The sequence below is a fragment of the Chelonoidis abingdonii genome, chromosome 1 (assembly GCF_003597395.2).
Source record: "Chelonoidis abingdonii isolate Lonesome George chromosome 1, CheloAbing_2.0, whole genome shotgun sequence".
Classification (NCBI taxonomy): domain Eukaryota; kingdom Metazoa; phylum Chordata; order Testudines; family Testudinidae; genus Chelonoidis; species Chelonoidis abingdonii.
This window is the reverse complement of record NC_133769.1, coordinates 242,835,450-242,862,333: the sequence shown is the minus strand read 5'-3', so window position 1 is coordinate 242,862,333 and position 26,884 is coordinate 242,835,450. Positions and strand designations below refer to the sequence as shown.

At 39.0% G+C, this 26,884-nt stretch overlaps 1 protein-coding gene across 1 annotated transcript in view; it reads right to left on the bottom strand.

Annotated features, from left to right (window-relative positions):
• The window catches only part of PRKX (protein kinase cAMP-dependent X-linked catalytic subunit), a 108,898-nt gene that overhangs the window by 51,545 nt on the left and 30,469 nt on the right, over positions 1-26,884 (bottom strand). Inside the window, exon 2 of the mRNA XM_075060707.1 lies at positions 189-357. Coding sequence (XP_074916808.1) covers positions 189-357 — 169 coding nt within the window. The remainder of the gene's footprint in view (positions 1-188; positions 358-26,884) is intronic.

Sequence of the window (26,884 nt, the reverse complement as noted above, 5' to 3'; positions counted from 1 at the left end):
AGCCCCTCCTGCCCACTGCACCCTGGAGTTTTTCTAGCATGCTGAGGGGGGCTTCAGAAAGAAAAAGGTTGAGAACTCCTGACTTAAAGGACATTATTTAAGCCAATTTAAAAAGTTCGTTGTTACTGAATATCTGGTCCCAAAAATAACCACGCCAAAGAAAAAGTGAAGGCAGAAGGAAAACTTACAATCTGATCAGAAATGGGTGATTGACCTCTTTCAAGACTGACTTCTCATTGTGTACATGCTGTTCTTGTTTTAGCCGAATGACATCTGGAATGCTCATTACTTTCAGGGCAAAGTAACGTTTGGCCACTTTTTCTTTCACCAGATGAACCCGCCCAAAAGTACCTGTGCCTGAAAATTAAAGAACAAAAAGGTCAAATGAACCAAGCTTTTCTATAATTGTACATATAAGAAACGCAGAAATGCAATAAGTTTGTTAAAGTAACAGTTCCTGTCCACTGAAGCAGGGTAACTGAATTCCAACTTTTCAGCTTTTTAGTCTCCCCCACACACATACACACACAGATTTAATGACATCTTCACAGCAATTTCTTACCAATATTTTCTTGCAAAATCCTATTGAGGTCCCTTTTAGACCTACACTTCTATGATTCTACAAAAATTATAAATGGTTTTAGATAAATATCATCAAGTAAAGGCAAATAAGACAATCCATATTTTTCTTGGTTTCTCCCTTTCAGCATCATTACATTTTAGCACATTAGAAAACCATATAAAATGAAGTATGTTTTACACAAACAAAATGGGTTGGGGAAAGGAGAAAATGAAATCTCAAAACACTGGGAGAATTGCATAGTGCAGATAAAACATAAAACATGGTCAAACTCAACAAATTTGATACTAAATTGTTTGTGGTCTTGTGTCTCTATACCACATGAAAAAAAGCCAATTTTTCAGTGGCATGCTCTCTTTTGCAGATAGTGTATGTTAGCAATGAATTAGGGGTGAGGAGGAAAGACTCCTGTAGAAATAACCCCCCCCGCCCCCCCACACACACGCGGTTGCACTTCAGTCATGCATTTATCTTTTTTTAAAAATTTAGTATACACCTTACATGATGTCCTTATTAAAACTGATATTATAAAAGTAAATCCATCATGAAGTGATTCACATCTACAAATCTTTTTGTCATGGCACACTTCAAATACACCTTTCATCAACAGAGTATCACTACACCATTCTTAAAATTATAAGCTTAAAAACAATGCATGTAGATGAAGAGCTTTGGTTTGCTTATGAGAGGAAGATAAAGTTATAATTACTATACAATACTTGTGCTTGCATTGTCTGTTCACCCATTTTACAGCATTGACTAAAGTTAATTGAGGATCTAAGTGAAAAGACAAGTAAATACCTTAACATCGCAAATTATTTTAAAGAAATCAAGTTAAAAGGTAAAGGCATTTGTAAAAATATTCAGTCATTTGCCAATCTTGCAAACCTCTCTCCATAACTCCAATCTCCCTTTGACACATTACAGTTACTGGAGAAATAAAGAACAGGGCAAAATGACTAAAGTTAACACTTCAGACTAGTGTACTAAAATTAGTAATGACAATTCATTTTTCCCAAAGCTGCCTCAAACCAAAGTTCATACTACCTATCAAATTACTAATTTTGGATTAATGTTTATATACACTGTGCCAAAATTTGAAAAGGCCATGCTTTTGCATGGACACACCTTTAGATAAGAGTATAGCTAGAATTCAAGGATTTGATTTTTGTTGACAAGCATCCATTATACCATGTATGCACAAACTGATGACTAAATATCTTCATCAATAACTGAAATGCAGAGATGGTGAAAGTAAGAGACACTGCTTGAAAATTTATTTCAATTTGATTTAAGGCTATTTACTTTTGCGAAAGTAGGAACCTATACAAGAAGGATGGACTCCACCTAAACCAAAATGGAAACAGATGGCTTGTATGTAAAATTAAAAAAGTCACAGAGGATCTAAGGGCTGGTGGAAAGCAGAAAGGTGACTAGAAAGCACACAATTCGGGAGAAGACATCACTTAGGGATGAGTTCATTGCAGACTAGTAAAGAAGTTAGGTAAGCCGTTCATAAACTACAGGTAGAAGCTAGTGAGAAACAGTCAAACGTAAGAGTCCCATTTAAATAGTACACAAAGGCAAGCAACTGAACACAGACAAAATACAACTGCCACAAGTCTAAATACTAAGAGGGTAAACTAGAGTGCCTGGTATTAAATGAGGATATTGATATAACAAGCATCAAGGAAACTTGGTAGAATGAGGATAATCAATTGGACGCACTAATACCAGAGTACAAAATATACAAGAATGAGAGTAGGTTGTGACGATAGGGTGAGCGACACTACATGTGAAAGAAGGCAGAGTCAAAGTAAAAATCTTAAATGAAACAAATTTTACCATAGAATCTATGGATAGAAATTTTGTGCTTGAACAATAAGAGTATAGCTGTAGAAATACATTATCAAGCACCTGACCAGGGTGGTGACTGTGAAATGCTCAAGGAGACTAGAGAGACTACAAAGGCTGAAAATGCAACAATAATGGGGAATTTCAACTATCCTCATAGTGACTTGGTATAGGTCACCTCAAGAAGGGATGCAGAGATAAGGTTTCTAGACTGCTTCTTAGAGCAGCTTGTCCTGGAACCCACAAGGGCAGAGGCAATTCTTGATTAAGTCCTAATGGAATGCAGGATCTGGTACAAGATGTAAACATTTTAAGTGAACTGTTCAGTAACAGTCATCATAACGTAGTACATTTAACATCCTTGTAAGCAGTAAAATGGCAAAAACAAAAAAAATAAACCCATCACAGTAGCACTTAACTTCAAAAGGGGAACTAGGCAAAAGTGAGGAAGCTAGTTAAGCAGATGTTAAAAGGAACAGTCACAGGGGTGAGAAGTCTGCAAACTGCATGAAGACTATTTTAAAACACCATAATACTGACTCAAACTAAATGTAACCCCCTCCCCAACCAAAAACAGAAAGATCAAAATATCTTACCACGGCTAAACAACAGAGTAAAAAGAGGTGGTTAGAGGCAAAAAGGCATTCTTTTAAAAGTAGAAATCAAATCCTAGTGAGGAAAATAGAAAGGAGCATAAAGTCTGGCAAGTCAAATGTAAAAGTATACTAAGGCAGGCCAAGAGAGAATCTGAACAGCAACTAGCTAAGGACAAAAAAACCTAAGAGCGCAAAAAACAACCCAAGGGGATGGATCACTCAAAATTGATGTGTTCTGTTCATGTCCTCTGAAGTCTCACTAGTCACTGCCAGAAGACAGGATACTGGGGTAGATGGACCATTGATATGACTCAGTATGACCGTTCTTATGTTCATGTGATGTTGACAAAGTTTTGTAACTGTTCAAACTTTCTGAATCTCACTGTCACTAAATAATTATTGTCCAACCCTCCTTATTGTCTGCATGACCTCCCCACCATAATTTCTTTCAACTGGTACAATTAAAGCCAATAAAAATAAAAATATTTATCCATCAAAATTATGAAAAGGAACAAAAACCAAATTCTACCAAGCCTAGATACAGCTAATAGACACAAATTCCAAGACCAGAAGGAACCACTGATCATTTACTCTCATCTCCTGTGTAACAGGCCATAAATCTTCCTTAATATAATTCTTAGAGCATATCTTTATTTAAAAATTGTCTGTGATTGAGAATCCACAATGACCCTTGGTAAATTGTTCCAATGGTTAATTATTCTCACTATTAAAAAGTTGCACCTTATCTCCAGCCAGAATGTGTCTAACATCAACTTTCAAGTCATTGGATCGTGTTTACTTATCTCAGTTACACTGAAGACCCCATTATTAAATATTTGTTCCCCATGCAGATATTTATACACTAATCAAGACACACCTTAGACTGAACTCTATCATTATAATGAATGTTTTCTAATCATTTACTCATTCTATCACAAGTTGATAGAAAATGGCTAATTGTGTGATGAATTAAATGCATGTTTTGTGCATGCCTCTAAAGGAAGCTCATTTATATATTTCAGTGCTATCAGCAAGTTGAGCTGAACTCGCACTACACTGATCTCTCATGAATGGCCCATACTTGAAGACAGTTGCCTACAAATGCCAAGGAGCCTTTATGGAGTAAGAACTGAGTTGTCTGGGCAGCTTACCAGCAACAAATGATAAAATAAAATGCACAATCCTTTGGCCTTTTGTTTGAGCTAGAAGCTCCAGTTTACCTTCCACACTACAGATGCAAGTCATTTTACAAATAATTAAGTTTTTCTGTGTGTTTATATGCTTAGCTACATGAAACAGGAAAATATGTTATTTTTTCAAGTGTTTCTAACTGAGAACAATAGAGACAAGGCATTTGCTAAAACAAGCAACAGTCTGTAAAGTAGTCAGTTTGTTTTTAAAATTATCTTCAAGAACATGAAGTGCAAGTCACTAACCCAATTTATAGGAGCACTGTATGGGAGTTCAGCTGTACTCAGATACAAGTTTCAGAAATATGCAGACAAATTTTGTAGCTGAGTAAACCCATGAAAGGCTTTTGTCTCCAAACAAAAGATTTTAACAAAACAAATTTGTGGTCACACCTAGCCTGAGTTACAGTGCTTTCATTTAACCACCAAAACTGTAAACAGAGGTCAGAGAAGGCTTAGTAACATATTGCAGTATGTCACTAAGTTACCCTGGGAAATTTATCATGTGATTAAATCCCTTAATGAGGTCACATTACATGACTATACGTGTAAACAACCTTGTTTTCAGGTGGGCTTATGCAGTAAAATATGATTCTAATCAAAGCACCATCATCCCCAACATATTTGAAATATTAATGATCTGTGTAATATTAGATACCTTAAACAAATCTAAAATCAAATATTTTTTTTTTACATGTAGCAGCATGCAGTTTTAAATAGATGCATTGGAAGCTAAAAGAGACACCAAAACTAAAAGTTACAAATGCCGAGTGAACTGTTGACCAGAAGTTGTCACATTATGTTTCTAAATTAGGTCAGTGACAACTAGAAAAAGCTATTAGAAATTAATCTGAGACAGACATTTACATTTCCAAATATGAACTCAGTATAAATAAATGTAATGTGTTAATGCCATTTTTTAAGTGAAGGCTATTGTGTGTGTTTTAAGTTACCAAATGAATACAAATTTTTCTAAGAGAAGAGAAGGAAAGTTGTTTCTAGGACCCGGTGGCATTTTTGATCTCACATTAAACAAAATTGTCATAGTTACTGTGTTGAATCTTTTATTTTGGATTTTATTATTTTCAATACTCCTGCTAGTTTAACTTTACATATGATGGGATTCTCCAAACAAAATCAATCAGTTTCAAGACATTGTCTCATGGACTCTTCAGTAATAATCTCACTCGGGTAGCATTGCCTCAGTTGTAGAAACTGGCAGGTTATTCCAGACCTGTGGCAAATATCTAATCTAGAGTGCCGAAGGGGGGAAAAAAAGACGCACCCACAGACAGGCAAGAATGTACAACCTCCCTAACCAGTTTTATTGTTCGACAACTGATCTTAGTTAAGGTCTTCTTTGTGTAAACTAATCCATAAGCTATTACAAGAAAGAAGTTATGATCCAATCAATGATCCTTCCTCTCTACTCAATCAAGGAAACATCTAACATTTGTTTTTGCAAAGTAGAAGTCATTTTTTATGGTATTAATTTTCTTCTATTAGAATTTCACCAATTATGTTCAAGGCTTGTCTCTCAGAAAATACAAAGAAAGTAAGTCTGCCTAAGGCAACTACCAATGACAAATGGAAGCACACAAACCTTCCAGGACTTGTGATGGATATGCTGTTCTGGATACCCCAAACAAAAATATTCACTGTTTTGAATATGAAGTAAAGTTTCAGTTGCACATTTTAGATTATCCAACATTCCTTAAATTAGTTTGCTCTCTTCTAATCATTTTGCAGTCAAGAGCAATGATCATGGTGAAATTTCATGTAATTAGCAGTAAATATTTAGTATTCAGCAAATACATTGCTATACATAATACAGTGTGCATGTACAAAGTGAATGAATACTTGAACAATGATTTTAAGCTATATCATGCAAGTCCTATGCTTTCAATTTTAGTTCATATATTGGCCTCTCCACTATAGGGTACTGAAGGTCTTCCCTCTAATTATCAAGGCTTTTTGTAAGCATTAATTTCCCCATCACACGGTACTAAACATGAGAATTAATGCTGATTATTAAAATAGTCCTCAGGCAAATTGCACTCAGCGTGGACATATGAAACACTCTGGCTTGATTGCTGATTGCCAGGCCACCCTCTCAAGGCCATCAAGGACTAGAAGATTCCCACCCCAACTGTAGAGAGCAGAGATGTACCGTAAAGAAAGTCTCCTTCAGGCCTATTCAGCCAAGAAAGATTAACGCAATATGCGGGAAGGAAGGAAAGTCCCCTCACTACTGATAATTTTTAAAATGATTGCTAGTCTCTTGTGCATACATTATTGAGAAAGACTATTGTTTAATTGGTGCATGTGCACATGCATTTAGATAAGTCTATTCTATATTTTCCTACTTACAGCATTCTTCAAGAGACATGACAAAGTGTATACACTAGGATGACATACAAGTATTTGTTATTGCAGCTCAAACTTTTCATACTGTTTGTCTTGTTAATTCTTTTCAGTCCTGTACTGACTGCACCAGAGGTGGCCAACCTGTGGCTCTGGAGCCACATGAGGCTCTTCAGAAGTTAATATGTGGCTCCTTGTATAGGCACCAACTTTGGGACAGGAGCTACAGGTGCGAACTTTCCAATGTGCCGAGGGTTGCTCACTGCTCAACCCCTGGCATTGCCCACAGGCCTTGCCCCCATTCCACCCCTTCCCGCCCCCTCCCCTGCCATGCCCTTGCTCCTCCCCACCAGAGCCTCCTGCATGCCACAAAACAGCTGATCAGGAGGTGTGAGGAGGGAGGGGAGGCACTGATCAGCAGGGTTGATGGTGAGTGGGAGCTCATGAGGGACTGCTAACATATTACTGTGGCTCTTTGGCAATGTACACTGGTAAATTCTGGCTCAGGTTGGCCACCTCTGGACTACAGAGTTAAATCTGATCACACGCCTAACTCATTCTTCCAAAGTCAGAAACTGTCATTTGGTTGTTTCTTAGCATAAGCTACACAGGAGAGAGAAAATTATGGTTGTAAATAATTCTCTTGTAAGTACATTTTGGCATTGTAATATTTACTTGGAGAGAAATTCTGGCCGTAGCTTCATGGGTGCCGAGAATCCCAAGAGCTGAAAAAGCCAGGCTGAGCTGCACAGAAGAGAGATAGTGGGTGGGATCAAGAGGGGACTGTGTATGGTATGCTTATACCCCATGCATCAGGGAGAAACTGCACAGGCTCTCACTGCAGCAAAAGACAAGAGTTGGGACCAGACTGCCAAAGACATCGACTGGCTCCTGCTCTCCAGTAGCTTCTTGGAAGCTACTGGAGGGTGTCTCTTGCTTCCATGAGAAGGATTATTTACCCCTTCCCATCACCACCTCGGTGTCCAGCTACCCAAGCTGGTCACAGTTAGACAGACTTGTCCCTTAGCAACATGTGCTTTACGTACCACTTTGTTAAGTACATAGTTAGGATTGCTTTAAAATAATGGACACTGGTCTTGTCCATGATAAATGCATTCCCTTAGATTACACAGTATTTGGAGATCTGTAGCCAATATCATTAAAAGCCTATATTTAGTTTGTACAAGACAACTTTAGTAGTCCCAAGTACTGTTCTGGATGAATCTTGGGAATGTTACAATGAGGCATAATGTTGCCTCAGCAGGCTAGTGACTATGCATGTACATTGCTTGGTTACTGCAACTAAGTGTTGCATTTTTAGAATAAACAAAGGATATATAGCATAAAAATGGTACTTAGCAGTTTTTCTGGGATACCCCCTCTTTTGAATGAAAACATACACCCATCAAAATAACGTATGGTAAATGAAGGCCCACAGATTCAGGTAAGCAGTGAAGTGTGTTTCTTCAGGGAATAAAGAAAACTACTGCTGTTTGGGAAGTTGGGCAAGACAATTCCAGACCTTCAGAGCTGAAAGGGCAAATATGTGTACTTTAAAATGCTAACCATTAATCCATTATCATCTGTTTCCATAAGAAGAACACACTCCTGGAGCCCTCTGCAAATTTAGTGAGATTGCAGAACTCTGAAGAATCTCAACTATTTCCTTGATCAGATAACCTTAACATATTAGAATCCACAGTACAAAGTAGCAAAGAGTCCTGTGGCACCTTATAGACTAACAGACGTTTTGGAGCATGAACTTTCGTGGGTGAATACCCACTTCGTCGGATGCATCTAATGAAGTGGGTATTCACCCACAAAATCTCATGCTCCAAAATGTCTGTTAGCCTATAAGGTGCCACAGAATTTTTTGCTGCTTTTACAGATCCAGACTAACACGGCTACCCCTCTGGTACTTGACACAGTACAAGTGAGTCCACAGGAAGGCGTGTAGAAATACTAGACGAGCTTGGCTGAAGTGTCATTGAAATTGAGGACAGAAAAGGATTATGCATACCCAATTGTACAAACTTCAAACCAGTCTGCTTGGCCCAGACCAGAATTACCACATCGGGCTTCCAAATTTTGCCATCCTCAGAGTCTTGCTAGGAGAAAACCGTAAAGGAAGTGGGAGTATTTGTTTCTTAGTGCAATTTTATATAAATTGTAGTGTAAAAAGTCTATATTACAGCTATTGATCAGCCAAGACATTTGAGTGAATAGTTTCCTACATTAATAGTGAGGAAGCAGGAGATATGGTATTTCCAGGTAAGGGTCATTGCCAATAGCTTTTGCGTTCTCCTTCTGTTCATCAGAGCCAGTATTCATGGGCATTCAGATCATGCTTTAAAGTCTGGGAGCAGGAGGTTGAGTGTGGGTAAAAGAGCCATATTTTTGAGCTCCAAGGATTTGGGAGGTTCCATGTTTCAGAGAATGTGTGTTATATATTGTATATTCAGAGATTCTGTACAAGCACCAAAAGCATTAGGTGAATAATTCTCAGGAAAAAAATATTAAAATAATGCAAGTGTATTTAAATATCCAGATACAACAGAACAGATTTAAGAATGGATTCTCAGTTTATAGAGACTGGCAGTTCTGTCTTTTACTGATAAAATGGTATACTTTGTGTTAATGTATTTACTTTTCAGAGATGTTTGGGGAAAAGTGTATTTTTCTCTACAAAAAATGACACGAAAAATTTTAGTTTTTGTGGTTGTAAGTTTTTCAAAAAAAGGAGTTCCATGTAGTCAAAAAGCCATCTGCAGTCAAAGTTCCACTGGAACATTTTTCACCATCTGTTATATTATGTTAAAACTTACTTGGCTTAGCCAAAAGTCTCATGGAAGAACAAATGTTATTAATGACATGTTTTACATATGTATTTTTTTCACAGCAACCCAAGATTTGCTTACAATATAATGCAGACAAACTACTGAAACCAAAAACTTTGTCAAGGCAGCTTCTGAGACACACAGAAAAATCAGGATTGTGGGTTTGTTTTAAGCCTTAATCACTTCAACAGCTCCTTCTCCTCCACTATATCAAGACTGAACTTCTTGCAGCTATTCAGTGCATGAAGATAGGGTATTACTCTGATCTTAGTTTACCTTGAGCTTTCTGATCTGACTCATACTGTACCAAGTTGACACTAATCTAACACTTTGGTGGAGACACTTCTGTTTTACTATAGTATGAGTATGATTCAGACTCCCTGTCTCTTGCAAGTCCCTACCCCCTTTACTTCTCTTATGACACCTCAGAGCCCATCTGTCCATTCATCAAGTTACCATCAGTACTTTCTCTCCCCACAAATCTCACAATACACTTTTTCTAAGCTGGTCTACAAAGCCAAAGTCTCAAGACCGACTTTGTCAAGAAAGGACCCAGTTCCAGAACCACATTCAAACACACCAAGAGATGATCTATTTCAATGAAAAACCTTCTTGGGGCACCAGGGGGAAGAGAGGTCAGTTTAATAATAAGCAAATGCCCAATAAAACCCTCAAAAAAAAAAAGACCCTAAAAATTCACGGAGTTAAAAAACAAAACAAACTTCCCAGAAGGTTGATAGATATTTCGCTTTAGAGAAGCAGCAACCTACCTGTTCCACCTACCATGACTGGGTCCAGCCCCTTTGGCTTCCTATCCTCTCAATCCTTGAAGGAACTACTCTTCTGGATATCAAGCTCCCCCTACTCACTCAGACACACACATTCCCTGTTTTTAAATATAGGAAACGAGGACAAGCACAAGTCAGGACCCTGAGGGCTCCCATATCTCAGAAGTCTACTCAAAGCAAGTCAGACACACAGGTTTTATTTATAGTTTTTAAAAGTGTTCCCCGCTGTGCGATGTGCTAGGCTTTGTAGAGTAGCCACATGCACTGTTACTGTAACTCCACTCTACTATTTGGTAAACCCATTTAGATCAGAGGCAATGTCTTCCCACTGTGAAGTGCTGTCAAATCAATACATACTTGAAAAGGATTCTCTATTTTTTAAGTTCTGTATGAAAATGTATGCACAGTAACATTCTGCACCTTTGAGGGGCACTCAGTAACCCCCACAGTCCTCATTTTTATATAATTGTGATCTTACTTATAAAGCATGCCTTGTAAGGTGTCAGGGGAGAGATTATAATCTGCTGCAAGTCACTTCTCTATTCATATATGTATATCTTTAATGCATATGAAGTTATGAGAATTGTGTTGTATGGTGGTCACTAAAACATGCTGTAAGTTGGGGAATCAGCCAGACATTAGCTCCACAAAGGCAACAGCAAGAAAATTGGCTAACACCCAGGTGGGGTTTCAATCAACCCATCATCATCATCATCATCATCAACCACTGTCCAGCAAGGGAGCTACAATGCAATGACTCATCTGCATGAGGCTACACCAGGGGAATTGCTCAACCTTGCCTAGAGACTCAGCAATGCACCCAGACATGCTTGGACTTATGTTTTCTAAGCACATGGACTGAGGGTATAAAACTGAACACAAGGGGTCTTTCTCCTTCATCCACCTACTCTGCAAGCAACAAGGACACTCTCAAGACTCCAATTGAAGGGCCTGGTCCAAATTTCAAGTGTGAAATCTGTAAACTATGGACTGCAATATCCAGTGGGGTGAGAAAAAAAACTGCTTAATCTTGATGCAGCTCAGTCTAATAGGGTTGAGAGTTTAGCCTGCACGGTTATATTTTTCTCTCTTTTGGTAACTGTGACTTTTTGCCTATCACTTAATATCATATAAAAGCAAGAGGAAGACCAAAGACAGGACAGGCCCACTGCTCAGTGAGGAGGGAGAAACAGTAACAGGAAACTTGGAAATGGCAGAGATGCTTAATGACAACTTTGTTTCAGTCTTCACCGAGAAGTCTGAAGGAATGCCTAACATAGTGAATGCTAATGGAAAGGGGGTAGGCTTAGAAGAGAAAATAAAAAAAGAATAAGTTAAAAATCTCTTAGAAAAGTTAGATGCCTGCAAGTCACTAGGGCCTGATGAAATGCATGCTAGAATACTCAAGGAGCTAACAGAGGAAGTATCTGAGCTTCTAGCTATTATCTTTGGAAAATCATGGGAGACAGGAGAGATTCCAGAAGACTGGAAAAGGGCAAACATAGTGCCCATCTACAAAAAGGGAAATAAAAACAACCCAGGAAACTAAAGACCAGTTAGTTTAACTTCAGAAGATTATGGTAACAAGGGCCAAACATAGTGCCCAGTCGCTTAATACATTAACCATCTCTATAACGGGATAATTGTACAAAACAACTCCAACGAAAATCAACAGACCAGATTTTGAGGTTTTCTAAGCTTCCGTAGTGCCAGGAAAAAAATTGCGAGAAGTTAATTAAGTGTCAACTTAGTGTGCATGTCTGATCATCAGAATCATTCTCTGGAAGTGGTAATTAGTAAACCATTAGCGGCAATATCCGAACTAATTGATGAGAACATACTTTCACATATCACCGTTTCAGACTAATTTGATTTCCAGTGATCACTGTTTCCTTTTGTAGAATAATTAACGAGTTCTTGTAGGATTATAATGGTAAATTAGAAGCAGATGTTATGTGGTTTATTTATCTTAGACTATAGCTAAGACATTTTTTGATACAAGTCTCACTCATTTATATATTCTTATTCTTATTTAACTAGGCAAAATACATACCTTAAATTGCTCGTTCTATATATGTGGTCATGCATTAATTTTGGCTGATAAACCGTTACTCATGAGTAGCAGTAATTACACTGGCCCCACCAATTTCTGCTGTGATAAGGTGTTACAATTTTTATAACGATTGGTGTTCCAACAGAGGGCTGTTTTTTGAGACTCGAAAACCTTCGGTTCACTATTCTGCATTCAATCAATGACTTTAACATTAGGCTATAGAAAGTTATGACATAATTAAGTTTATTAGACAGACAATATAAACTGGGAGGGATTGCAACCTGCTTTTGAGAGGATATGGTCAATAATTCAAGATTGATCTGAACAAAACTGGAGCAAACGGTCTGAGGTAACACATCAGGAGATGAAAGAGTTATTATATAAAGACAAATCGCAATAGTTGCTCGCACTTTTAGGAAGGAACATTCAGTTTTCCACACATAGAGAATGGGAAGAGCTTGTCTAAGAAAGAAGTAGGGCCCAGATAATGGATTCTAGGAGTTTATATGTGGACGCACAAATCATAGATAAACGTAAATGATGTCGAACAGTGTGAATGGCTGTTGCAAAAAAAAGCACGATGTGATTCTTGTGTGCACTAAGCAAGTGTGTTTGTGAGGCAAGGACACGCGAAGTCATGTCTTCCACTCTAACTCTGGGCGGCTGAGTCTAAGGGCCTTCGGCTAGGAGTAATTTTCGTGGTCCAGTTCTGGGCACCACATTTGCAAGAAAGATGTGGGAGAAATTGCGGAGAGGGTCCAGATGAACACAGAATGATTAAAGGTCTTGAAGAACATGACCTATGAAGGAAGACTGGAAGAATTGCATTTTGTTTAGTTGTGAAAAGAGAAGACAGAGGGACATGATAGCAGTTTATTCAGGCTATCTAAAAGGATGTCATAAGGAGGTGGGAGAAAACTTGTTCACCTTAGCCTCTAAGGATAGAGCAAGAAGCAATGGGCTTAAACTGCAGCAAGGGAGATTTAGGTTGGACATTAGGGAAAAGTTCCTAACTGTCAGGGTGGTTAAACATTGGAATAAACTGCCTAGGGAGATTGCAGAATCTCCATCTCTGGAAATATTTGAGAGTAGGTTAGATAAATGTCTATCAGGAATGGTCTAGACAGTATTTGGTCCTGCCATGAGGGCAGGAAACTGAACTCGATGACCTCTCAAGGTCTCTTCCAGTCCTAGAGTCTATGAATCTATAAAATCTACCTTTTGTGGTCAAATTTGTTTAATCTTTTATCTCTTCCAGTGAGTATGTATGAAATGTGTGACAAATCTGCTCAGGTTTTGCAATGACTGGTATATGTCCACTTTCCATTGATGAAATGGTGAACCAATTAATAAATCTACATATACCATCTTGTATGGCTCAAGATGGGCAAATTTCTGAGGTACAGTGCTGGGAACTGGAGGATTTAGCTCTGGTGCCTCTCTCTGTGTGATTCCTGAGTGTCTCTGGGAGCATTCATGCAACCTAGCTGCGTGCTGGGTCTCCACATGCTGTTATCACTCAGCACAACTGCACCTGGAGGGGTTTGCTGCTGGTAACTAGCAAGGCATTGTGAGAGACAGCCCAGGCTGGAGAGTTCAGAGGGTACAACAGTCCCAGGTTGCACCCTGGGGATCCCATCACACAGTAAATAACCTTACACTGGCTCTCTCTCTTTGCCTAAGCATTATCATTCCCAGTTAATACTGTAGGTATTTTGGTGCAATAGTCATTTCATTTATAGAAATGTAAAAGTGCAAAAACGCATTTTATTAATTTTAAGTTCAACTTGTGTTTTGAAAAAAAATGTAAAAAAACCCTCATGAATGTAAGCTCATTTATGTCAAGTTTCAATTTGAAGAATATTTTTCTGGCAAAAGAGGAATGACTTTAAACCTGACTGCTTTATGAGATACTCTGTCCCATCATACAAGTAAATGCTTAATTCTTTTTCTTTTGGAAAACTGACAGCCCACTTATTTCCCCAAAAGCAAATTTGAAACCTAAAGACACTAAATTTTCTGCAACAAACTCAGACTTTGAGCATTAGAGATTTCTTCATTTTCTAAAACCTAAAAGATTTAATTGACAAGAGAAGCAATTATGTGGATTTTTCTGTAATTTTGCCTTTTACTTCCCACAACAGCTTTTAGTCTGGCACGTGGCTCCTGCTCATGTAGATGGCTCTGACTTTGTTTGATCGATTGTTACCCTGTTCTTTAAAGCAGGCCACATCTCAGGAACAAGAGCTTTTAATGACTCAAGTCTTATGACCAGCATTCATTCACTTAATAGCAACCTTTATTTGCTTTCTTTCATGTATTGAGTCATCATCAGAATCCTTATCTGTCTAGCCTGCAAGTCTCCAATAACGAATGATGTCTATCATTTGCATCAACTGATAGTGACAACAGGTAGTACAGTACTTGCATCTACAGTTCAGCTTTCCTAGCAGTCCTCTAACAGGTCCTTGAAGGTCACCTCCAGTTTAGCCACAAGCCTTCACCTTTTCGCAGTCCCCAGTTTCCAAAGATTTTGGAAATGAGGTCAGTTTCTGCTCACTTCCTTCTTGTCTCATTCAGCAAAGGATGTCTTTTCAGCCTTCAAGACAACTTGAATTGTCTAGGCCCTACCCACTTCACCTGCAAGATTTCACATGCCAGAAAAATATAAAGCTTTTTTTCCTCCAATCACACCACCACTTATTATTCTTAAATTATAACTTTTAGGAATAAAGAGCATAAGAATTACCAGACTAATGAGGCCAACTGTATATCTAGTGCAACATCCGGTCTTTCATTTGGTTCAAAGGAAGGTTATTAGACTCCCATAATGAAAAGTGAGGTAACAAAAAGCCCATGAGAAGTTTCTTCATAACCCAAAGTAATTAGTAGTTGGTTTGTGACCTGAAGCATGACCTTTGTCACCTCTAGTGCTCCTTTAACAAAGCACCAAAAAAAAATTATTTCTCCCTGAGAGTTTTAGTTCAGTGTCCTTGAAACACCTCTCCAGCTTCTTCACCTCTTCGTAACTCCTCTATGGAGATGACAGAGTAACAGCAGCCAGCTGAGGAAATTTTCCATCAAACTGCATGTAGAAGCCCTTATTTCCTTTCAATCACCAACATTTTCATCTGCGCTTAGGATTTGAGCATGCACTTAAAATCTTTCATAGTAACAATTTTACCACGTTATGAGTGCCCAAGTGCTACAAAACAACATGCATTACGGAATTTTCCTTAAACATTGAACAGGTATATCTTCACTTAAGGAGTACATTAAGGACTCTTTTCCTCTCCCCTCTTACCCACCTCAACAGGGACTCGGTACATAAATACATACACAGTACAGTTTAAAGGAAAGGTTTCAGCCATAATGGAAATAGAACCCTCCAAAAAACCCAAAAACCTTTCTGAAGCGTTATTCTTACTTCAGCCATTTTACAACTATAACACATTTTGGTAGGACTCAACTATACTTTAAATGTAAATTAACTGCAAAATCCTGCAGAAATATATAGTTAAATTAATAGTTTAATATTAGCAAGCTACTGCTGCTTTACCTAACAAATAAGCTCTGTATTATCTTATTTAAACTAACTGTAAAAACAAGGTGTTTTAAAGGACGCTAAGCTCAGGTTAATAATAAAAAAATGTGGTATCGTAAGATCAGGCAGACAAATACAAACTCAGCCTGCCACACATTACAACCAAAGAAAATTAAACAGAGTTAAACAGGATGGTGCCTGGCTGGTTGGCAGTCCATCATTTAGCTATCTCAATTTACAAAAAATATCCAAAAGTAGCAATGGTATTTTTAGTTCTAACAGTTATTTTGAGAGTTAGAAATATACACACAAAGCTTACACAGACTACTTCATGTTTTTTTCCATATCCACAATGTGAAATTTCATTTCATTCTTCAGAACCATAGAATTACTTTAAAGTTAGCATTTGAATCTCTCTCTCTCTCTCTCTCAACATGGAAACCAACAAGTTACTCAAGAACCATGTTACAGTGCAAGCCTCAAGCTGAGGTTTTCAAAAGACCGTACATCTAGACGCCTATTTCCCATCAATTGGAAGTCCAACCAGGGCTGGCGCAACCCATTAGGCGACCTAGGCAGTCGCATAGAGCACTAAAATTTGCGGGGCGGTGACTGTGGTGGCTGGATCTTTGGCCACCCCAGTTGTCAGTAGCATTTCGGGGGCGGGACCTTCTGCCGCCTCTGTCGGGGGAAGGACTTTCCACCACCTAGGGTGCCAAAAAAGCTGGAGGCGCTCCTGAGTCCAACTCTGAAAATATCAGGCTCCATATTTAAATGTATTGTGTGCTTAGGAATAATTTCTTCAAGTAATAAAAAGAGGACAATACCAACAGAATCTGACTTCTACATAATCAATCTCACACCTTCACTGTAATGAAGTCTGACATTCACCTACATCAAAACATGTGCTGGCCTCACAAATATACCTCAATCAAAAGTGTCCTGAATCTATAGGAACTGTTGTACAAAAGTACCACCACAGTAGTCATACACTGTCATCTTTATTTTGTGTACAACGTGTGGGCTGGCAGGGGGGAGGGAAAAATCAGGGAAGTTAGTTTTCCACCCTAGGCTAGTTGTAATTAGTCCCCAATTTTAATGCCATTAAGTTATGTTTAGTTCTGGTATACTGGATACTACTATGACAAAAAGCAATGTCAGAATATGACCCAAAAAAAGGCAGGACTTTCTCTGATTTCCTTTGAAGTTTCAAGTCTCTGTCTCCTAGTCACTAAAGTATCTATCTGCTTTGGATTAACAGAATGCCCAATGGTTATGATTGCTGTTCAGGTTTCCCAGTGTATCCTTTGTAAATCAGAACTACAATTTAGATTTGGATCTGGTAACGCACAAGGAACCAATTGCAGCATTGTGCAACAATAAGTTATTTTGTTTGTTCCACTTAGGAAATGAACTACAGAGGTTTATGATTTTTTCTCTCTAGGCTAACTGGTCGGATATTGCTGTAATCTATTATAGAGGAAGTAAGTGGATGAACTGCCATGACTAGGGTCTGCATCCAAGTGGATGGTATTGCCTTCTTGCTTTGTTTGTTTTATGTGTATAAAGTTATTTTGTTGATATTTATATGAGATTTAAAGATCTGTACTTTTCTCCCCTTTTTCCCATTGACAGGAGACAGATTACTACTTTTACGTATCTTAAGCATAGAACTTTTCTTTATGGAAGTTAGCATTTTAATGATTACCTAGAATTCTTTTTTTAAAAAACAAATTCAGCATTTAGAAGATTTTTAAAAAGGACTACCTGATGTGAATCATTCCTACATTAGAAGTCTATGAGGCAAGGAAAGTATTTGGCCTACCATCTCTGACTCCTTTTAAAAAGCAAACAAAAAAAAAGTCTTATTGAAGTACAAAAGTTTATTATCCCTCACTGAGCGCAATAAAAGCTACATTGTTTATACTTGACTGATCTTCTCCTTTACCACCGTTATACAGACGCCTTCAAGGGACTGGAACTTGTAATACAGTGCCTTACAATTACCTCTCATTTCCTCCTTCATTTAATAACATACTGAAGGAGGAAGAAAATGGCGGTGGAAATTAACTTAGTGCAAAAAGAGCATTTACTGAAAAGTTTAGACACAGATTACCTGTTAACTATTTGATTAAATCTGTAGCACTTAAACTGTCCTAAAGCACAAAATTGAACAAAATATGCTCAAGAGCATATAAACTACTGGATGAACACTCTTTGATGGTACGTAATGATCTAATTTAAGTTGTAGTTGAAACTTTCCTCATCTCCATCCAAATGTTTCACATACTTAAGAAACAGGCATGGTTATACGAAAATGTTCAACAGTAACTCTCTCCTAGAGCTCTAGGTGCTGCCTTAGAAATATGACTGTGAAAGGGACCAAGACCCCAATCCTACAAGCACAGATACATGTGTTTAAAGTTGAAGACTGAGTTAAGTTTTAGCAGAATCATGATGTAATTGAGCAAGACAAACCTAAATCCAAAGCTTTTAATGCCCATAAAGAACAAAATCTATGAAAAAAATTTACTGTAGTACTAAAAAACACAAAAAACTTTCAGTGAAGCAGAACAAAGGACCATAATAAATGATCCTGCAGGTTCTCAAATATTCAGATAAGTACATGACAATATTTCTACTGATTTCCACCAGGAACGGAGTGAGGCCAATGCTGAGTACTTCTGAAAATCCCAGCTTAAGGAAAAACAGTTCAGACTGCCATGCCAAACTTCTATTCTTCCACAGCATACAGCTCATCAGCATAGCCAGAGTTGATGGCCAAACACAGATCTGAAGAATTTCAGGTATAACAAATTGGAAGAGAGCAATAGTGTTCAGGATCAGGTTTAAACTTACTATAATTCACAAAATATAAGAGCCAATAATAAATAATTAAAAGACTACTTCAATAACTTGAATTTAGTGTTGCATCTATGTATTCATACCAAGAGAAGAGAGAAAACAAACCACTGAGAAAGCTTATATCCACTCTCCTGAATTAAGACGAAAAAGCTTTTAAATACACATTCAGATACTTGAACTTCCTCTTATATATTTCTGTATTGCAAATATAGACCATGGTTTCAAATTATATTGCATAAATTACACAATAAAAAATGAGCAGCTTTCTACCAGTCACAATAATATAAAGTGGAAAAAAGATTACGAAAAGTACTACTGTAACATGAAAGCCTCTTTCAGTGAATACAATCGCACATCTGGAGCAGTGAATTGTACTGCAAAGAAAATATTTTCAAGATTGATTAATTGGGCAGGTAAGAACAATACACCAACAAATTCAGTTAATCACTTAAGACACATTTTAGAGAATCATAACCCCAGTACAACTCTGAAAAGCAGTGAGGGGCTTTTGGGAGGGGATTTTCATGTGTTTTCCTTGTTGATGAAATAGTAATTCCTAGTAAGTGTTTCCACAGTTTAAACTTTATCCTTAAAAAATTTGGCATCAACTAATAAACATTATGAACTTGTTTTGATTTTTTTTCGTACAGCAAGTTAATCTGTAATTAAAAATCTAAACCGGAAGTTTCCAACCTTAATTCATAGACCATCCAAACATAATCCAACACTAACAAAAGCCACACAGAAAGAAGTAAGCTAGAAATGGAAGAGGTTAACAGCTCACTGTAAGGGAGTACAGTCAGTGAGTTGGACGAAGTGACCTCAGAGAAACAGTCTGGGGTTGGGAAAGGAGCCCATTTTGGTAGACTGTGGCTTTGAGGGCCCAATGACCTTTTAGAAAAGGTTGAATTGATCTCCCTCTTCCCACAGTGGTGCAAAGGCTGTATATGTTAAATTCATGGTGGCTTCCAACCATCTTTGTACGACTGCATGTAGAAAGGCCTGGTGGGAAGTTCAGTGGGTACATTTGTGGTCCTGTTGCAAGGCATAATTAGAAACTTTATAAAAATCAATCCCCCTTTCACAATACCAGCGAAGAGAGTGGGAAGGGGGGAGAGAGAAGAGATTGCAGGCAACATTTATGGGAGCAGTAAGAGTAGGGCTCTCAAAAATCCATTTCTGTTCTTCTATTGCAACTCCACTCTAACTGTACAGAATGTGGTATAGATACAAAGAAAACAATTAGAAGATTATAGTCCTTCTAAGGCCTGTTCTACACTTAAATTTTAAGTCAACATGGCTACAGTACTCAGGGGTGTGAAATATCCATACCCCTGAGCCACATAACTATGTCAAGCTAACCTCCAGTGTAGACGCAATTAGGTCGACAGAAGAATGCTTCCATCTACCTAGCTACCATAACTCAGAGGGGTTGTGTTTCTACAGCGGGGTGTGGGGGGAAGGGAAGTGTTGCAGTAGGCTGCACCTACATGATAGGAATATAGCTATGACACCGTAGCTATATTGCTATGTTACTCCAGTCCCTATAGTTTAGACCTGCTAGAACTTTCAGATGACATTAATAAGCCATGCCAGTAGTCACTCTAAATACTGTTTCTTTTACATCATTACTCCATCTTCTTTTTCCCCTCCCCATTTACATTTAGATTTTAATCTCTTTGGGTCAGGGATTGTCTCCTCCTATATATTTCTATAGTGCCTACCACATTTTGGGCACCAACGAACAATAAATAAAGTAGTGTTATATACTCATGTTTTGTCTAGCCTAGTTTTAGTGTCTCAAGCCACAATGTTTCCACACCACTTTTCTCTTCTATGGCCTAAGATTCTCACTATAAGGAAGATTTTTTGGGGTGTGGGCTTCTTTTAATTTCATCCCAGTACTCTTAAAAAACCCAACGGTAAACCTCCATCCTTAGTTTGTATCCTTCAAATATCTGTATCACTTTTCAAAACAGTGTAAGTTTGGCTAAGAGACACACAAAACATGTCCTATTAGTCATCTACTGATTTTACTTATTCATAACCTAAATTTTTTTTCAGTAAAAAAAGGGAAGCACCAGAGAAGGGGGTCTGCTTATGAACTGGTATAGAGAGGGAGATGTGGGACACAGCACCTCCCCCCAGTAGAGGGAGCGAGGCAGCACAGACAGCAGAGACAGAAGGGAGGAGGCAGGGCCAGAGTCTCTCCGTTTCTGGCCACGCTGCTCCCTCCCCAGCCTCCGAACAACAGTTGCAGCTCCTGGGCTGGCAGGCTGCAGCTGTGTTGCTTGGCCCCGCCCCCCAGAGCAGGCTGCAGCCGCGCTGCTCGGCCTGCCAGAGTTCACTGTGGCCGTGCCGCCTAGCCCCGCCGACTGGAACATGCTGCAGCTGCACCACTCGGTCTGGCCCGCCAGAGCAGGCTGCGGCTGCACTGCTCAGTCTGCCAGAGCAGCTCCAGCCAGGCCAGAGACATCCTCCCCTGGCCCTCCCCAGATAAGGGGGGAAGAGATGGGATGGGAAGAGTGTGGGGTCTCAGGCTAGGGGTGGGTTGCTGTCCCAGCCCATCAGGGTAAGCAGCTAGCACGCTGAGACACTTTGTTTACTTAGGTTTACCTCTGTGCCTGTGGACACTCAAGGTAAACAAACCATCTCGGCCCACCAGCTGCTTATCCTGATGGCCTGGGAGCCAAAAAGTTTGCAGACTCCTGAATTATAGTGCCAGCTTATGAACAGGTTATAAAAAAATTCCATTTTTACTTATCCATCTTGGGGGGTCGGGGGTCGGCTTATAACAAACCGGCTTATGATCAAATATATACGGTATTTTCTTATCAAATCTGCTCAATTTATAATCAAAAATACGTTTGCAGGCTCTTTCCTAATTGCCAGCATGTAAGCAGGGTTCTCTCCTTCTGGCACATCATCAGTGAAAGCTTCTGCAGGCAAAATGTTGCTGTCATTGACACCAGTGCAACTCTATCCCTTCAATGGGGTCATGCAGACATAACGGACTGAAACAGTTCTACTAACGCACAAGAAAGAATTCAACTCACTCTGAGCAGAGCTAGAAAAAGTAAAACTGCCATCACTAATACAAGCAGACATACTGCACACAAGATCTACACGTCAGAGTAGAAAACACTAATTTAATTTCCTGATAAGCATTTCATTAAGGCCTTAATGCTCCATACAGCACTACAACTTTATAAAACAAAAAGACGCCTTAGAACATACCCATGATTCTATATGTTTAATATCTGATGTATTATGTTTGTGTGACTGAAAGCTTAGTTGTACGCAGCTAAAGAAAAGCTGTTAGAAAATGAGAAACTGGAAAACTACATGGTTGATCCTTACTTTCATAACTGAGCTCTTTTCCTTTAACTTTTATTTAGTTTGATCTGTGTTTTATTGTTATTAGGATGGAGCATATGGAGAAAGATATAAAGCCCTAGCTGAAAATTTCTGCATAACTTTAATTGAATTCTCAATCAAAAGCCCTTTGTGGATGATATACTTAGACTTTTCATGTTATAAAGAGATGACCACATGTAGAGAAAGATTCCTTAATCTTGTCTGCAGGTAGAATGGATGGATTTCCAGGAAGTCTAAATGGCCTGTCTTTATTTTATGTATTGTAAATTAAATTCTGCAAAATAAAGCAGAACAAGGTGAACACGTATCTCAATCCTCTCCTAACAAGCTATTTTAATCTGGAACTCCAACTGCAAATGGGTTTATTTTGGTTAACTGTTAACAAGACCACTGACAATTAGCTGATGGGACAAAGTATTCCTCAAAGGGAGCTTTTGTTTATGTTCATATGATAGTATCATCAGATATTCCTTTGAGAATTTTTAGAGAGATATCAAGAGTCTGAAATTTATTTCAGGTGGCCTTTGCATTTCCTAGATTCCTCTTTAACCCTGTCACACAGAAGGATGTGAAATATTCTCCCAAGGAAAGTGGTGGCAGTCACATTATTTGGAAGTTAAAATTAGAACTGACATCATCAGTAATTTTATGATGTATGGAGCAAAACCTGCTGAGGCAGAAAAATAAGAGATCTTTTTATTCTGTGTTTGTACAGAACCTAGGCACAATGAGAACCTTGGGCTCTTAAGCAATATAGTAATACAATAAATATTCCAAGTAATACAATTACATTCTTCCTAGAACTGGAATAAGTGTGTGAACAAAAATACTAAGTTTTCCAAAACCTGGTACTTTAAAGTCCCATTTTCAGAATGACAACCGTTAACTGAACAGTAAACTTAGGAGAAAATGTCTCAGTGTGAATGTAAGCAAAATTAATGTTATTGACAAAATATCACAGGCAGAATATATTGTTACTTATCAAAGTCAAACATTACCAAAGACTTGCTATCTCAATGTAGTAAAACAGTTGTAAGTACAGCATGTGCACTGTAAAACTCCAGCTGAAATAAAGCCACTGTACTGCAGTGCCTAAGGCTATTCAGAATTGTACTGAACCATTTAACAAGTTCTTCTTTACAGCACAGATATGAAAAGTTAAATTAATTAAAAATTCCACTAGTGCTTTATGATACTAGTCCCACCAGTTTCTCTTCACATTGGGCTGAGCAGTAAATTATCCAGCTGAAGTAAAAAACCCTGAAGAAGATACAGTAAAAGCTTTTTTAAGCAGCATGCTGGGAATGGGGGGTGCTGGTAAATTAAAAATGCAGGTTAACTCAGAGGGAGGGGTTTGGAGTGCGAGTAGGGCAGGCGCTGAAGGACACAACTCTGGGAGACAGTTGGGGTCTGGAAGGTGGCTTGGGCCAGGGGGTTGGGGCATGGGAGAGGGGGGGCTCACCTCCAGCGGCTCCCTGTCCCTGCTACTCCTGGCAGAGGCGCAGCAAGATGGCTCTGGAAGCAAGCACGCTGCCTCCATCTGCAGGCGCCATCCCCTGCAGCTCCCATTGGCCTCGGTTCCCATCAATAGGCTAGGAGCCGCGGAGTCAGTGCTCGGGGAGCAGGGATGGAGGCAGTGTGCCTGCAGAGCCACCTGGCCACGCCTCTGCCAGCAACTGCAGGGACAGGAAGTTGCTTGTGGGGGGCTCACCTCTGGCCCCCACCCCCATCTGGCACCCTGAGCCCTCTCTCACGCCCCAGCCTCCTGCTGGCCCCACACCAACTGCACTATAAACCAGACTTTCAATGCAGATCAGAGGTGCCAGTTTATAGATCTTGCCGGGTTGGCGAAGTGCTCGCTAAAAGAGCTTTTACTATATAAAGAAACAAAAACTCAGAATACTTGGCTTAAGGGGTCATTCCAAAATGGTGCAATAAATATCTACTATAACAGGACTAAATCATTTTGAGACAATGATCTGATAAATGCAAAGTCTTAGGAAAAAAAAATGTATAGATTCAAGGCCAGAAGGGACAACTGTGATCATCCAGTTTGATCTCCAATACAACACAGGCCGTAAAACTTCCCCAAATGATTTCTAAAAGCATATCTTTTAGAAAAAAGCATCCAATCTTGATTTAAAAATTGTCAGACTGAGAATCCACCATGACCCTTGGTAAACTGCTTAAGTGGTTAATTAATTCTTACCATTAAAAATCTGTGCCTTATTTCCAGTATGAACTTGTCTAGCTTCAACTTCCAGACATGTACTTTTCTCTGCTAGATATAAAACAGCACATTATAAAATATCTGCGCCCCATTTATACACACAGGCTGTAGTCAAGTCACACTATAACCTTTTCCTTGTTAAGCTAAATACACTGGGCTCTATCACTATACGGCATATTTTCTAATCCTTTCATTAGTTCTTGTGACTCTTCTTTGAGTCCTCTCCAATTTATCAACATCCTTCTTGAATTATGGGCACCAGAACTGGACAAAGAATTTCAGCAGCAGTCACACCAGTGCCTAATACAGAGGTAAAATAACCTCTCTGCTCCTACTTGAGATTCCTCCGTTATACATCCTGGGATCGCATTAGCTCTTTTGGCCAGTGTTACATTGGGAGCTAATGTTCAGCTGATTATCCACCACAAAATCCCAATTTTTTCCAGAGTCACTCCTTCAGGATAGACTCCTGCAACCAGTAAGTATTGCCTACATTCTTTGTTCACAAACATATACATTTACATTAAGCAGTAATAAAACACACACTGTTTATGCCCACTTTAGCAAATGATACAGATCACTTTGAAGCAATGACCTGCCCTCTTCATCATTTACTTCCCCCAACTTGTGTATCATCTGCAAACTATCAGCAATGTTAGTATTTTCTTCCTATGTTTTCTTCCAGGTAATTGATAAAAATGTTAAATAGTGTAGCACCAAGAATCGATCTCTTCAAGACTGCACTGGAACATATCTGTTCCACGATGATTCCCGGTTTACAAATTACATTTTAAGACCTATCAGTTTTGACCTATCAGTTTGCAAGTTTTTAACCCATTTAATGTGTTCCATGTTAATTTTACATCATTCTGGTTTAAGCAAAATGTTGTGCAGTACCAAGTCAAATGCCTTACAGAATTCTAAATACAGTATGTCAACAACAACAATTACCTTTATCAATCAAACCTGTAATCTCATCCAAAAAGGGATATCAAGTTAGTCTAACAGGATCTATTTTCCATAAGCCAATACTGATTTGCATTAATTACATTACTCTCCTTGAGTTCTCTATTAAACACGTCCTGTATCGGATGCTCTATTATCTTGCCCGGGATCAATGTCAGGCTGCCAGGCCTGTAATTACTTGGGTCATCCTATTTACCCTTTTTAAGAATTAGTGCATTAGCTGTCTTTCTATCTTCTGTAACTTCCCGAGTGCTTCAAGACTTGCAGAGAAAAAAAATCCACACTAAAATTCCAGCAAGCTCCTCAGCCAGCTTTTAAAATTCTTGAATGTCAAATTATCTGAACCTGCTGATTTAAAAGTGTGACTTTAGCAGCTTCTGTTTAACATCCTCCTACGATACTAGTGGAATGTAGCATTATCATCACATGATGAGACTATATAATCTTTTCTCCCCACAAATATGGAACAGAAATGTTTACTGAATGCTTCTGCTTTTTGATTATTGATAATTCTACCATTTCCATCTAGAAATGAACCAATACCATTATCAAGATTTTTTGTGTTCCTAGTATACTTAAACTCCTCCTTACTGTCCTTAATGCTGCTGGCCAGAGTCCCTTGTCTTCCCTTATCAATTTTCTACAATTTCTAACTTCTGATATATATCAGTACTTTCAACTTACCCTTTCTTTTACTTGTTTATATAAATTGTGATAGACCCAGGCCAGTTGGGAACAGCAGAGTAGTCGAAGGGAGATATACTGGCCACTGGATAAGCAGTTTTCTGTTCCCTAAGTGACCAGAGCAGGGGCTGCTTCAGGCTAATGAGAACAACTGACTCCAATTAACCTGCTAAGAGTCAGGTGAGGCTGTTAAGCACTTGACTCTAATTAAGACCCCTCTGATGCTACAAAAGGGCTCACTCCAGTCAGGCTAGAGGAGAGGAAATGTGTGCAAGAAGCTGAGCGTGAGTAGGCATACTGCTAGAGGACTGAGAAGTACAAGTGTTATCAGACATCAAGAGGCAGGTCTGGTAGTAAGGATAAAGAAGGTGTTGGGAGGCGGCCATGGGGATGTAGCCCAGGGAGTTGTAGCTGTCATGCAACTGTACCAGGAGGCATTCTAGACAGCTGCAGTCCACAGGGCCTTGGGCTGGAACCTGGAGTAGAGTGCAGGCCTGTGTTCCCTCCAAACCTCCCAACTCCTGATCAAAACACAGGAGGAATTGACCTGGACTGTAGTTTCTACCAGAGGGGAACGTTTCTGGGCTGTTCCCCAACCCACAGGGTGAATCTGTGAGGTTAGCAAATCCGCCAATAAGCACAGGACCCACCAAGGTAGAGGAGGAATGTTGTCACAAAATACACATACACACGGCTGTCTTCTCTTCCCCTCTAAAGCAATTTTTTTTAAAACCAGTATGGCCACCTCTCTCAATTGTGGCTTTGGGGACATGGATTAAGGTGTTCTTAAATTATTGCAAATTATGATTCACATTTTTCTGACCAAATTCTCTCCCCTAGCTGATCTGGCTCAGCATTGTTTTCAGCTTTGTAAAACTGGCCCTATGAGATCAAGTTTCTATGTTACTGGTCTAGATTTGATTCTGATAGCACATTACAGATATGACTGATCCAT